Consider the following 13760-nt stretch of genomic DNA (forward strand, 5'->3'; position numbering starts at 1 on the left):
AACAGGAGGACCTCAGTGCGTGCAAAAGCAGTAGGAGAAGGAGACCAAAAACCAACTATTAATAAAGAAAACAGAACCGAGGAATACCGCTATCAGGCCGTTAACCATAAGGTCCCAATAGAAAGAACCAACCCCTCGTGTAACAGACAAGAATGGGTGGGAGCTGTGTCCCCCCCAATGGAAAAGACGAGAAAAAGATTTTACTGGTGAGTTTCACAAAAAAATCTCCTTTTCTCGCCCATTCCATTGGGGGACACAGACCATGGGACGTCCTAGAGCAGTCCATGGGGTGGGAGACCAACACCTCCAGAGGGAAAACGTCCAACGGTTAAACAGGAACCACAGCCTGCAATACCTTGCGCCCTAGGGCAGCATCAGCCGATGCCAGAGAGTGCAGCTGGTAGAACTTGGTAAAGGTATGTAAGGACGACCAGGTGGTCGCCTTACAAAGTTGTAATGTAGAGGCTCGATTGTGCTTAGCCCAGGAGGCCCCCACTGCCCTGATGGAGTGCACGGTAACCCCCGCTGGGGGAACCCTACCCCAGGACCGATAGGCCATGGCAATAGTCAACAGAATCCACCGAGCCACAGTGACCTTGGAGGCCGCCAGACCCTTACGAGGCCCCCCAGGAACCACAAAAAGGGAGTCCGAGCGTCGAAATGGGGCAGTAACCGACAGGTACACCCGCAAAGCACGGACAACATCCAGAGAATGGAGAGCACGCTCCTTGGGGTTCGCCGGAGCAGGGCAAAAAGAGGGCAGGATTATGTCCTCATTAAGGTGGAAGGCGGAGACCACCTTGGGCGAAAAAGAAGGGCCGGGGCGCAGTACCACCTTATCCTTGTGGAAGACCAAAAAGGGTTCCTTGGAGGAAAGGGCGGCCAGCTCAGATACCCTCCTGATAGAGGTGATGGCCACCAAAAAGACCACCTTCCAGGTGAGAAGACTCAGAGAAATGTCCCTCAGGGGTTCAAAAGGAGCTGTCTGGAGAGAAGACAGAACCAGGTTCGGATCCCAGGGGGGCAAGGGAGTAACACACAGAGGGACCGAATGCGCCACCCCCTGTAGGAAGGTCCTCATCGGACCGAGCAGAGCTAGAGACCGCTGAAAGAAAATGGCCAGAGCAGAGACCTGACCCTTCAGAGAGCTCAGGGACATTCCCATCTCAAGACCCGACTGGAGAAAGAAGAGGACCACCGGAACGGAGAACCGAAGGGGAAAAACACCTGACTTCTCGCAAAAGGCAAGAAAGGCCTTCCAGGTACGATAGTATATCCGGGAGGAAGCTGGTTTCCTGTCTCTTATCATGGTCCTCACGAGTCTGAGAAGCCCCTCCTCTTCAAGATGGAGGTCTCAATAGCCACGCCGTTAAACGAAGCGACTGTAAATTCTGGTGGAAGAGCAGTCCTTGAGACAGCAGGTCCTCCCTGAGAGGGAGAGGCCATGGAACGTCTGCCAGCATCCGAGTGACCTCCGGGAACCAGGCGCGGTGAGGCCAATTGGGGGGCGATGAATATGGTCGGGATCCCTTCCGCCACGACCCTTTGAAGAACCTTTGGGAGTAGAAGCAGTGGTGGGAAGACATAGAGGAGTGCAAAGTCTTGCCACGGAGACACCAGAGAGTCCACCCCGTACGCCTGCGGATCCCGAGCTCGGGCCAGGAACGTGCAAACCTTGTTGAGCCTGGACGCCATCAGGTCCACGTCTGGGGGGCCCCAATGGCGTAAGCCCTAAAAAGCCGTGTCACAGTGTGAGCACGGAGAGAGGAGGAGTTTGCAGGAGCTGTACTTATCCGAGTCCTGCAGTCTTCACCCTCTGTTCCGGACCAGCAGGGGGTCACCTCTTCAGTCATCTGGCACAAGGAGTGGCAGTGCACTGGAAAGAGGGTAGGACTAGATGACCCCGGATCTGGTAGGCCACCGGAGCTGCAGGTCGAGCCCGGTTCCACTTATCCTCAGGGGGGGAAAGGGAGGTAGCCTGGGACGGTCATTCGACCCGGCGCTCGCTCCACTGAGAGACCAGGGACGCACCATGCGACCCTGCGTCCTCTGTTTAGAAAAACAACAAACAGAAGAAGAAAAAACTACAGGGAGAACCCTGCAGGAGCAGGAGTGTCACCTCCTTATCCGACACTAAGCTAAAACTGAGGTCCTCCTGTTGGAGCATGGGGGTATAGCCAGTGGAGGAGGAGCTGTTTTTTTTCTTATTTGCATAGTGTCTCCTCCTACTGGTAGTCTAAGCTATACCCATGGTCTGTGTCCCCCAATGGAATGGGCGAGAAAGGAAATACTCACCGTAGTCTGTATAGTAACAGTACATAAGGCCGAAAAAAGACATTTGTCCATCCAGTTCGGCCTGTCATCCGTCAAGTTGATCCAGAGAAAGGCAAAAAAAAAACTGAGGTAGAAGCTAATTTTCCTCACTTTAGGGGAATAAGAATTCCTTCCCGACTCCAATCAGGCAATCAGAATAACTCCCTGGATCAACGACCCCTCTCTAGTAGCTATAGCCTGTAATATTATTACACTCCAGAAATACATCCAGGCCCCTCTTGAATTCCTTTATTGTACTCACCATCACCACCTCCTCAGGCAGAGAGTTCCATAGTCTCACTGCTCTTACCGTAAAGAATCCTCTTCTATGTTTGTGTACAAACCTTCTTTCCTCCAGACGCAGAGGATGTCCCCTCGTCACAGTCACAGTCCTGGGGATAAATAGATCATGGGATAGATCTCTGTACTGACCCCTGATATATTTATACATATTAATTAAATCTCCCCTCAGTCGTCTTTTTTCTAAAGTGAATAACCCTAATTTTGATAATCTTTCAGGGTACTGTAGTTGCCCCATTCCAGTTATTACTTTAGTTGCCCTCCTCTGGACCCTCTCCAGCTCTGCTATGTCTGTCTTGTTTACAGGAGCCCAGAACTGTACACAGTACTCCATGTGTGGTCTGACTAATGATTTGTAAAGTGGTAGGACTATGTTCTCATCACGGGCATCTATGCCCCTTTTGATGCAACCCATTATCTTATTGGCTTTGGCAGCAGCTGCCTGACACTGTTTTTTGCAGCTTAGTTTGCTGTTTATTAAAATTCCTAGATCCTTTTCCATGTCAGTGTTACCGAGTGTTTTACCATTTAATAAGTACGGGTGACTTGCATTATTACTTCCCATGTGCATAACTTTACATTTGTCAGTGTTAAACCTCATCCGCCACTTATCTGCCCAAGCCTCCAATCTATCCAGATCGCTCTGTAGTAGTTGTGGCGAAACCAACCTCGCCACAGTGTTTTGGAGGGGGCTGTTTGCCAGCCTCCTGCCCTGGGATTATGGTCCCTTAAGTTATTGGGTCTTAAGGCACTTGTGACTGAGCCCTCTGTCCCTGGATTGCATCATTTGCCTTACTTGCTTGGATTTTACTATTCCCATGGTGAGAACAATGGATGAAGCACATGGTGAGAACAATAGATAGCGGCCATTTTAACTCACAGACACTGTTCTGACTTTTCAACACGGTGCTATCTTGCCTGTATTTGGTGCACAGAGACATCATTCAGTAGTTTGAAACTACCAAACAAGGGACACATTTATTAGTGACTATTTTCTGTATAACTTGTATATTTTCGGTGTAACTGGCATAAAACTGTATCTTCAAAACTACTGAACGGATGTGGGTGAATTTTGGATATGTGGTTCACCCAGATCCCCCAGTTCCGAGGATATATGGTAATGGGGTTATTGCATGTTTTGGGGTTCCTGTGATATGTTTTATAAAACTGTATTTCTCTGCCTTTGATAATTATATTCGCCCTTGTGTTCAATAATCATCACCGGCAGAGGGGAGGATTTTGTGTGGGTGTGTTTCTATTGTCCCATTGTGTGTTTAAATGGTGATGTCTGTCCTGTTGTCTCCACATGTGTATTGGCGATCTCCCTTTGTCCTGAGAGATAATTGGATTGTCCTCTGTTGTCTCCGGGACAGAGAGGAGGAAACCATGATGCATTGTGGGGATGTGTTGTATCTGTCCTGTATTTGCAAACAACTAATAAAAACCAGGCTGGGTGTGCCAGCTTGTCAGACCACTGCTTGACCCTCAACACGGAGCCTGGTCTCGTTATTGGGGGGATTCCCTGTATGCTGTTAGAGACTGATTGCCAGGAGTGTAAGCTGATTGTATGCTTTTCCTGTTCGTCTGCTAGCAGCTATTCGCGAGGATCCAGTTTGGAGTGCTATTTTGTATCCAGTTCGGGAGTTTGGTGTTCTGCAGTAGCTGTGCCTGTCTCTCAGAAAGGGGCATATCGCCTAAACGGATGTTAACCCCTTGTCTGCTGAAACGGTCCGTTACAATTGGTGGCAAGCAGCGGGATCGTTCCTACAGCCAGAAGGACAGCTACAGGAGACACCATTTCTTTGGATTTTACAACTTAAGGGCAACGCATGTCTCAGTACAGCGACCCTAAAAGCACCAGGATGGAACCAGCAGTGGAGTACAGATACTCTGTTGAGGAATTTGACCGTATGATGTGGTTGCGGCTGAACTTCTTCGGACCCAATCCAGCTGAGAAATCAGTGAAGTTCGTGAGGAGTCTAGTGTTCAAGACCCTACTATACCGGGCAGAAGGTGACGGTCAGCTGCCACGTTGGGTGGACCTCCATCGGAAGTTACAATTGCGGGACAGAGGGAGCCCAGTCTCCATTCCCCAGCGGCAGTGTGAAGTGCAGGGAGAGGAGAGCAGCGTCCTCCCTCCCCAGCGGCAGGCTGAGTTACAGGGGGCAGAGGTAGTTGTTCCTGCCCCCCAGCAGCAGCATGATTTTTTGGGAATTGGGAGCCCAGTCTCCATTCCCCAGCGGCCGTGTGATGTACAGGGAATTGGGAGCCCAGTCTTCATTCCCCAGCGGCAGGCGGAGTTACAGGGGGCAGAGACAGTCGGTCCTGTCCCCCAGCAGCAGAGTGTCCAGCAGGGAATAGAGAGCCCAGTCTCCTTTCCCCAGCAGCAGGACACTGTATTGGGAGCAGAGACAGTCGGTCTCCCCCTCCAACAACCAGGCTCCAACCAGGCTTCTTCCATGGTAACGCTGGCACCAGGGCAGAGTACCGCTGATACCTGCCCACAAAGCAACCTCCACTCCAAGCCAGGGAGCAACACAGAGACCGGGAGTACCAGCTACCAATATAACCTTGGTGGATTCACTGGACAGAGACAGGCTACTAAATTCAACAGGTCCAGTATTGGGTTGTGGGTGGGCTGCCAGACTAACTCAGGTACCGACCGGCGTGAGGTCAGGTATCTGGTTAGTCTTCCCTGGGGGGAGGGGGGGAGAGATGTGTGGCGAAACCAACCTCGCCACGGTGTTTTGGAGGGGGCCGTTTGCCAGCCTCCTGCCCTGGGATTATGGTCCCTTAAGTTATTGGGTCTTAAGGCACTTGTCTGAGGATTTTGTGTGGGTGTGTTTCTATTGTCCCATTGTGTGTTTAAATGGCGATGTCTGTCCTGTTGTCTCCACATGTGTAATGGCGATCTCCCTTTGTCCTGAGAGATAATTGGATTGCCCTCGGTTGTCTCCGGGACAGAGGAGGAAACCATGATTCATTGTGGGGATGTGTTGTATCTGTCCTGTATTTGCAAACAACTGTAATAAAAACCAGGCTGGGTGTGCCAGCTCGTCAGACCACTGCTTGACCCTCAACACGGAGCCTTGTCTCGTTATTGGGGGGATTCCCTGTATGCTGTTAGAGACTGATTGCCAGGAGTGTAAGCTGATTGTATGCTTTTCCTGTTCGTCTGCTGGCAGCTATTCGCGAGGTTCCAGTTTGGAGTGCTATTTTGTATCCAGTTCGGGAGTTTGGTGTTCTGCAGTAGCTGTGCCTGTCTTTCAGAAAGGGGAATATCGCCTAAACGGATTTTAACCCCTTGTCTGCTGAAACGGTCCGTTACAGTAGTATACTGTCCTCTTCATTGTTAATTACTTTAGACAGTTTAGTGTCATCTGCGAAAATTGATATATTACTATGCAAGCCTTCTACAAGATCATTAATAAATATATTGAAGAGAATAGGGCCCAATACTGACCCCTGAGGTACCCCACTAGTGACAGTGACCCAATCTGAGTATTTACCATTAATAACCACCCTCTGTTTTCTATCATTGAGCCAGTTACTTACCCACTTACAGACGTTTTGTCCCAGTCCGAGATTCTCGTTTTATATACTAACCTTTTATGTGGTACAGTGTCAAATGCTTTGGAGAAGTCCAGATACACGACATCCATTGATTCGCCGCTGTCAAGTCTAGAACTTACCTCCTCATAGAAACTGATTAAATTAGTTTGACATGACCGATCCCTCAGGAAGCCATGCTGATATGGCGTTATTTGCTTATTTTTGCTAAGATGCTCTAACATAGCATCTCTCAGAAAACCTTCAAACAGTTTACCCACAACAGATGTTAAACTTACCGGCCTATAGTTTCCAGGCTCTGTTTTTGGACCCTTTTTGAATATTGGCACCACATTTGCCATGCGCCAATCCTGTGGGACATTCCCTGTCAGTATAGAATCTGCAAATATCAGAAATAAGGGTCTGGCTATGACATTACTTAATTCCCTTAGGATACGGGGGTGTATGCCATCCGGTCCTGGCGATTTGTCTATTTTGATCTTTTTAAGTCGCTGATGTACTTCTTCCTGGGTCAGAGAGGACACTTTTAATGGGGAATTTATTTCAACATTCGGCATGTCATCTGACAGTTTATTTTCCTCAGTGAATACATTGGAGAAAAAAATATTTAACAGCTTTGCTTTCTCCTCGTCGCTCTCTGCGACTCCCCCCTCATTACTCTTTAACGGGCCGACACCTTCAGATTTATACTTTTTAACATTTATATAATTGAAGAACATTTTAGGGTTAGTTTTACTCTCTTTGGCAATTAATCTCTCGGTCTCTAGTTTGGGCGCTTTTATTTGTTTTTTACATGTTCTATTTTTTTCCTTATAGTTTTTCAGTGCTTCCGAGCTACCTTCCTGTTTTAGTGTTTTATATGCTTTCTTTTTGTCATTTATTGCTTTCTTTACAGTTCTGTTTATCCACATTGGTTTCTTTTTGTTCCTTAACCTTTTATTCCCATACGGTATGTACCTCTCACAATGAGATTTTAGGATGCTTTTAAAGATATCCCATTTTGTGGCTGTATTTTTATTTGTGAGGACTTTATCCCATTTAGTGACGTCACTATCTGCGCGAGGTACGAATTATACACTCGGCATCAGGCCAGCGGCCGGGGACTGTGCCGCAATCTAGTTATCTTAGCCTGACATCCAGCAGAACGTTTGTTCACACGTAAGAAGAAGGAATAGACACAGAGGAAGCGCCAAGGAACAGGTAATCACCTTAGGCCTGTGTTATCTATTGGCAAGTGTGTCGATGACACCTTCAATGTGTGATAGTGGGCTGGCGGAGGCTGGGGAGAGCGCGGTGTCATACCTATTCATGTCATATACATTATGATGTATTATTTGCACTGGATGCGGGGTTACACTGTGAAGTGCACTGAGCTGCTTCTCAGCCCCTCAACTCTGACAGCTGTAGTGGTCTCCTGGTTTAAAGGGGTTGTGTCATGTCAGACACTATTGTGGGACCTATCTTGTAAACGGAGACGGCAAAGTCTCGGGGGGCGCACTGCGCATGCGCGGCTGCCCTCCATTCAATTATTTGGGTCCGCCGAAAATAGGCCAGCGCTGGCTCAGCTATTTCAATCAGCCCATAAAAATGAATGGGAGCGGTGTCTGCGCAAGTGCGATGCACCCCCTTTCATTTCTATGGGGATTCCAAAAATAGTCGAACGGTACCTATTTCGCAAATGGGAGCGGTGGCTGCACAAGGGTGGTGTGCTCCTATTTATTTCTAATGGGATTGCGAAAATTTTCGGCAGGCCAATAGGAAGGTTTGCTGGTGGGCAGACCCGACACCACCGGTCTCCTGTTAGGCTTCGTGTGACCCACGTCTATCAGACAATGGGGGCATTGTCGGAAATGGGAATAACCCTTTAATGTGGTCACGCAGAGAAGAGAGAAGGGGCTGTGAATCTGCTCAATTCACAGAATACACAGAGAAGCTCTGGCTCCTGTGCACCTGCAGGAACAGAACCTGGTAGAATAAAAGGTAATATTCACACTATGAGAAAAAAGCTCCGCAAAGGTAAGTTTTCCCTGCTCTATCTAGCCCCTACCTAGTGTTGTTAGAAGTTTAGCAAGGTCAAAACTGCTGACAGTTTCCATTTAAAGACAATGAGCTCTTCAGTACACCCATACTACTACTAATGTTAGTCTGTAAATTTTACATGGCTGTGAGCTTGATTTTATGCATCTGGATTATATGAAATGAATACAAAGCAGGAAATAGGCAGTGAAATGGTTAAAAATACCCTACTGAAAAATTGGATTTTCTGTACTCACCGTAAAATCCTTTTCTCGTAGTAGGCATTGGGGGACACAGCACCATGGGTATATGTCCAACTACCACTAGGAGGCACTAGACACAAAAAGTGTTGGCTCCTCCCAGGTGGGCTATACCCTCTCCACAGGCACAAGGCTATTCAGTTTGTACCAAAAGCAGTAGGAGAGAGAAGAAAAGCAAGGAACCAACAACTCCCGTACCGGGAAAGATCAGAGACCAGCCCGGAGAAGCGGAAGTAAAAACATAGGGTGGGATCTGTCTCCCCCAATGCCTACTACGAGAAAAGGATTTTACGGTGAGTACAAAAAAATCGAATTTTCTCGTGCATGGCATTGGGGGACACAGCACCATGGGACGTCCCAAAGCAGTCCCCGAGGGTGGGGAAAAGAACAGCCATGCCTGAGCAGTTGGGCATACAGGTGCAGGAGAACCATGTGACCCAACAGGAAAAAACACGGAATGGGCAAGAGGTTCCATAACAAGAAAGAAACCTCAAGGAAGAAGCAGTGAAGACTGCCAACACCCCAGGACAAATGCCTGGAAGAAAATCCCAAATGCAAGAAGGTGGCAAAAGGGAACACTGAGCTCAGCCAAGAATTGGAGAAAAAATTAGGAAGCCAAACGAGTGAGGGAAGCCATAGCAAGGCTCACATGTGAAGGGAGCAGGTCTCCCCTCACCGCAAGGCCAGGTGATGAAGTTAAGCACCCTATTTAAAAGGTGAAAACCCAAGACTGCTAGAGGAAGCCGCCAACCCTTGGAGGAGGAGCAGGTTGTAGGAAAAGGCCAGGAAAAGAGAATGATAATACCTGCGTCCCAAAAACAGGAGACGAGGCAAGAGCCTCTGAAAACAATATATCACTGTAAAGCGTAAGACCAGAGGAAACTCTGGGCATATGAAGTAGCAGGGAAAAAAGGAACCAGATACAGGCCCAGGAAATCTCAGCAGGACACACTAGACTGAGAGACATGGGAGTAGAAGGAGAGTACTCCAAACAACCTAGGGAGGAAAGGTTCTACAACAGGAAGAGGTCCCTCCCGTGCCCCAACAAGGTAGAAGATCCAGTGGAAATCACTGTACTCTACCAGGAATGGGCCACTCTGTAAAAGGAAACAACGCGAGTACTCCTCTATAACATGGGGTAACGCGGAGCGCAGCATACCATAGTACCTTATAGAGATGGCAAGAGCAACCCTAACACAAAGGCCAACAAACCACCTGGCCATGGTGTAGGGAGCATGGTTGTACGTGGACCACCCGCCAGATTAGAACAGATCAGCCATATACTGGAGCTACCAGAAGTAGCACTAGACCGACAAGGTGGGGGTTGGGCTGCCCCACCCCTGCCAGATATGGTAACCATGCACATGCAGAACCAGGATGGCCTGTTGTAGACAGTGCCTTGAGAAGTACAAGGAGACCATTTAGCACGACAGTAACAGAGTGGCAGATGTATGGAAGAACCAAAAGGGTGAAACCAACATCCGCAGCACAGATTAGAACACGGGGGCAGAAAGCACCCAGTAATACAGAAACTGCATGGGCCACAGATTGCACCATAGGGCCCAGCACTTGGGGTACTACAAACACACGCCTAAAACATAGGTAAAGTGGCTGCACGTTGCCTTCTAAAGAGAGTGGAAACATAGCCACAGCATCTGGGAATGCGACAGCATTTGGAGGGTACAGGACAGGTGTAATGGGTACTGCATCTGGAGATGGTAGAGGTACTACATTTAAGATCGGAGCAATGTGGCCACATGGTGCACCCTAGAACCAGAGAGGTGCACCCGGTATCTGAGCGTGCCCCATCTGCAGGGAGGACCCTGGGAGGGCAGAGGTGGCCGCAATTTGGATAGGTAGCGGTCCAGTGACTCAGCCAGGGATTGGGAGAGTCGGACAAGGTTCCCATGGCTTTGACAAGGAGTGAGACCATTCAGGGGGGACCTACACAAAAGGATTGGTCAGGGGACAAGATGGGGTCTGGGAAGAGGTACTGCACACAAGCAGGGACAGGCCAACGCATGGCAGCCTTTGTAGACAGCGGACGCACGTGGCGATCCGAGGAGGAGACCCTCAGAGCATCCAGCAGAGGCTGTCTTATCTGGACCCAGATGCCATGTTCCCCAAAGAGGTGCTGCAGCAGCTATAGAGGTGGTCAGGAGGGCTGCAGGAGAACTGAAGCAATTTCTCACGTTAGACCAGGAAAGGGTGGAGGAGATAGCCCCTCCCGAGGAGGAGGGGCCGGGAAAATCGCGGCCTAGCAGGCCCAAAAGCCGGGGCCTCGATTTATGAGGCGGCCGGGAATGGAGCAAGGGGGGCGGGGCGAATCGCCACAAAACTAGGTGAGGAGGGTAGGGGGGGGGGGGGGAAGAAGCGATGCCTGGGGATGGGCAGATCAGGGCAAACAGAGCACCTGGGAGCCGGGAACGGGCCATGGAACACGATGGAGCCCCAGCCTGCAGCAGGTATAACGGTGGAGATCACCGAGACCTGCAGAAGAGAGAAAGAAAAGAATAAATAAATAAAAAATAAACAGCAGGACCTGCAAAAAAAAAAAAAAAAAAGCAGGACAGGTCTGCCTCCTACGGACACTAGACTAAAACTGAATAGCCTTGTGCCTGTGGAGAGGGTATAGCCCACCTGGGAGGACTAGTGCCTCCTAGTGGTAGTTGGACATATACCCATGGTGCTGTGTCCCCCAATGCCATGCACGAGAAAGTTGTATGTATAAACCCTAAAATATGAGACTGCAAAATTCCCAACTTCAGTGGCTGGAGATCCAGATCAAGGCCTCATGCATACGAAAGTTATTTGGGTCTGTGTCTGAGGATCACACACGGACCCATTGGGTGTGCAAAAAATGTGGACAGCAAAATCATGTTATCTGTGTGCTGTCCATATCTGTGTGTCTGTTCCGCAAATAATAGAACAGGTCCTATTCCGTTTTATGGACAAGAATATGCAGTTTTTTTATTAGGAAAATGAGGCGTCTGTATTTTGCGGACTGGTGGACCACAAAACACACACAGTCATGTGCATGTAGCCTAACCATCAGGAAAGCAGAGAACAATATGGGCAGCTGTCACATATGATGAATTACACGTGTCCATCTGGAATTTTGCAGTTCTCATTATGAAGGGCAGAACCATGTATAAACCTGTCTGACCGAGCAGGAAGGAGAGGGACACTGACTTGTGCAGGAGGACAACGTCTTGACGATTTCTAATCTGGTCCGGCCCTAGCAGAAGGGAGAAGCGTCTTGCAAGATCCCGGATTTCAAGGAAAGGTTGTGAAAAGCGACGGTCAGGAGAGTCATCCTCTAAGCTGAGGCCTGTGTACGCCTGTGGAGAGGGAAGATGCTTCACATTCACACTGTAGATAATAAACTACACACAATGTAATCACATATAAAAAGCCTGAGCAGCAGGGCCAAGAAGTTTAATATGACAGGCCTCAGAGCCTTCAGAAGGCCCCAGCCTGCCATAAGAACTGAACGGCTCCAGCAGTCTCATCGAGGGGAGGCTGTTCAGTAACAGGAGTGTAGTGCTCATAGTAAATGGAGATGTTGTAATTGACCATGGCATCTGAGGGTCTAAAAGTCCATGATTGGAGTTGTCTCACTGGGTGTAAAACAGGCACCAAGCGGCTATGGCGCCAGCGCAGCTTCTATGCAGGTGCCATCTTTAAAGAGCCGATATCCTCCATATATATATATATATATATATATATATATATATATATATATATATATATAAAATGAGGATGTCGGAAAGAGGTTAATCTAACCATTACTCTATTGGTCCACCAGGCCTGCTCTTTGTTAGCGGCTCTCCACTCCAGCGGATATAGTGTGTGTGTGTGTGTTCTTGAGCGGGGGGGCCCTCACTATGCTGTCCAAATGTTCTAATAGAACAATGGAAAGGGTGGTCTTTTTCTATTCAGCCTTAATAGAGTTCTCAAGGCCTAGAGCGGACTTCGTTTTGGAGTGTATCACTTCAACATGTCTATACGCGACAAGCTGTATTCTCTGTACGTCCCACTTTTTCGGCAAACTTTCAATCATTATTAAGAGAGTTACTGGCTTTATGCCTATTTCGCAGAATAGATGTCTGAAGAAGGCTTCTTAAGCTGAAATGCGTTACAATATGTGACAAAGAATACACTATAGCATCGATCAGTGAGTGCCGGTTTATTCTTCATATATCTGCGGAGCACCTCTCCTAGACAAGAGCACCACATCTTTTTGATACTGCAGTGCCAACCTACGAACACTATATTGTCAGAATAGGTCATTATTATCAGATCGGTGGGGGTCTGAGTACCAGCACCCCCGCAGATGAGCTGTTCCAGGGAGCTGCCGAACTCATTGGAGCTCTGGGGAGTGCAGCCGCCTCCTGGCAAATGACCAAGCACAGTGTATAGTGGCTGAGCTTGGTATTGCAGCTCTGCCCCGTTCACTTCAATGGGTCTGATCTGCAACTAGGCAATGTGACTGATGTACGGTGATGTCACATGGCCTAGGAAGAGGCCCGGAGCGTCAAGCCACTTCCAACAGCTGATCGGCGAGGGTCCTAGGTGTCACCAGGAAAGATTAAAGGACCTTAACATGTATAGCTTGGAAGAAAGACGAGACAGAGGGGATATGATAGAAACTTTTAAATACATAAAGGGAATCAACAAGGTAAAAGAGGAGAGAATATTTAAAAGAAGAAAAACTGCTATAAGAGGAAATAGTTTTAAATTAGAGGGGCAAAGGTTTAAAAGTAATATCAGGAAGTATTACTTTACTGAGAGAGTAGTGGATGCATGGAATAGCCTTCCTGCAGAAGTGGTAGCTGCAAATACAGTGGAGGAGTTTAAGCATGCATGGGATAGGCATAAGGCCATCCTTCATATAAGATAGGGCCAGGAGCTATCCATAGTATTTAGTATATTGGGCAGACTAGATGGGCCAAATTGTTCTTATCTGCCGACACATTCTGTTTCTATGTCAGACCCCGGCCGATCTGACATTGATGACCTATCCAGAAGATAGGTAATCAGTACAATTTCATCATTGTATTGTTTCATCATTGTATTATGAAAAGCTGGATTTTTGTACTTACTGTACAATACTTTTCTCGTTGTATGTATTGGGGGACACAGCACCATGGGTATATTCCCAGCTGCCACTAGGAGGCTGTTACTACAAATAAAAAGTGTTGGCTCCACCCAGATGGGCTATACCCTCTGCTCAGACACTAAACTAACCAGTTGCTTCGAAAGCAGTAGGAGCATCAACAAACGGTGAAGCCAACATGT

At 48.2% G+C, this 13760-nt stretch overlaps 1 protein-coding gene across 1 annotated transcript in view; it reads right to left on the minus strand.

Moving 5' to 3' along the window:
- STAG3 (stromal antigen 3) overlaps window positions 1-13760 on the minus strand; it is a 299481-nt gene that overhangs the window by 40777 nt on the left and 244944 nt on the right. The window contains exon 27 of the mRNA XM_044278889.1: window positions 11652-11800. Coding sequence (XP_044134824.1) covers window positions 11652-11800 — 149 coding nt within the window. The remainder of the gene's footprint in view (window positions 1-11651; window positions 11801-13760) is intronic.

The sequence above is a fragment of the Bufo gargarizans genome, chromosome 2 (assembly GCF_014858855.1).
Source record: "Bufo gargarizans isolate SCDJY-AF-19 chromosome 2, ASM1485885v1, whole genome shotgun sequence".
Lineage (NCBI taxonomy): Eukaryota > Metazoa > Chordata > Amphibia > Anura > Bufonidae > Bufo > Bufo gargarizans.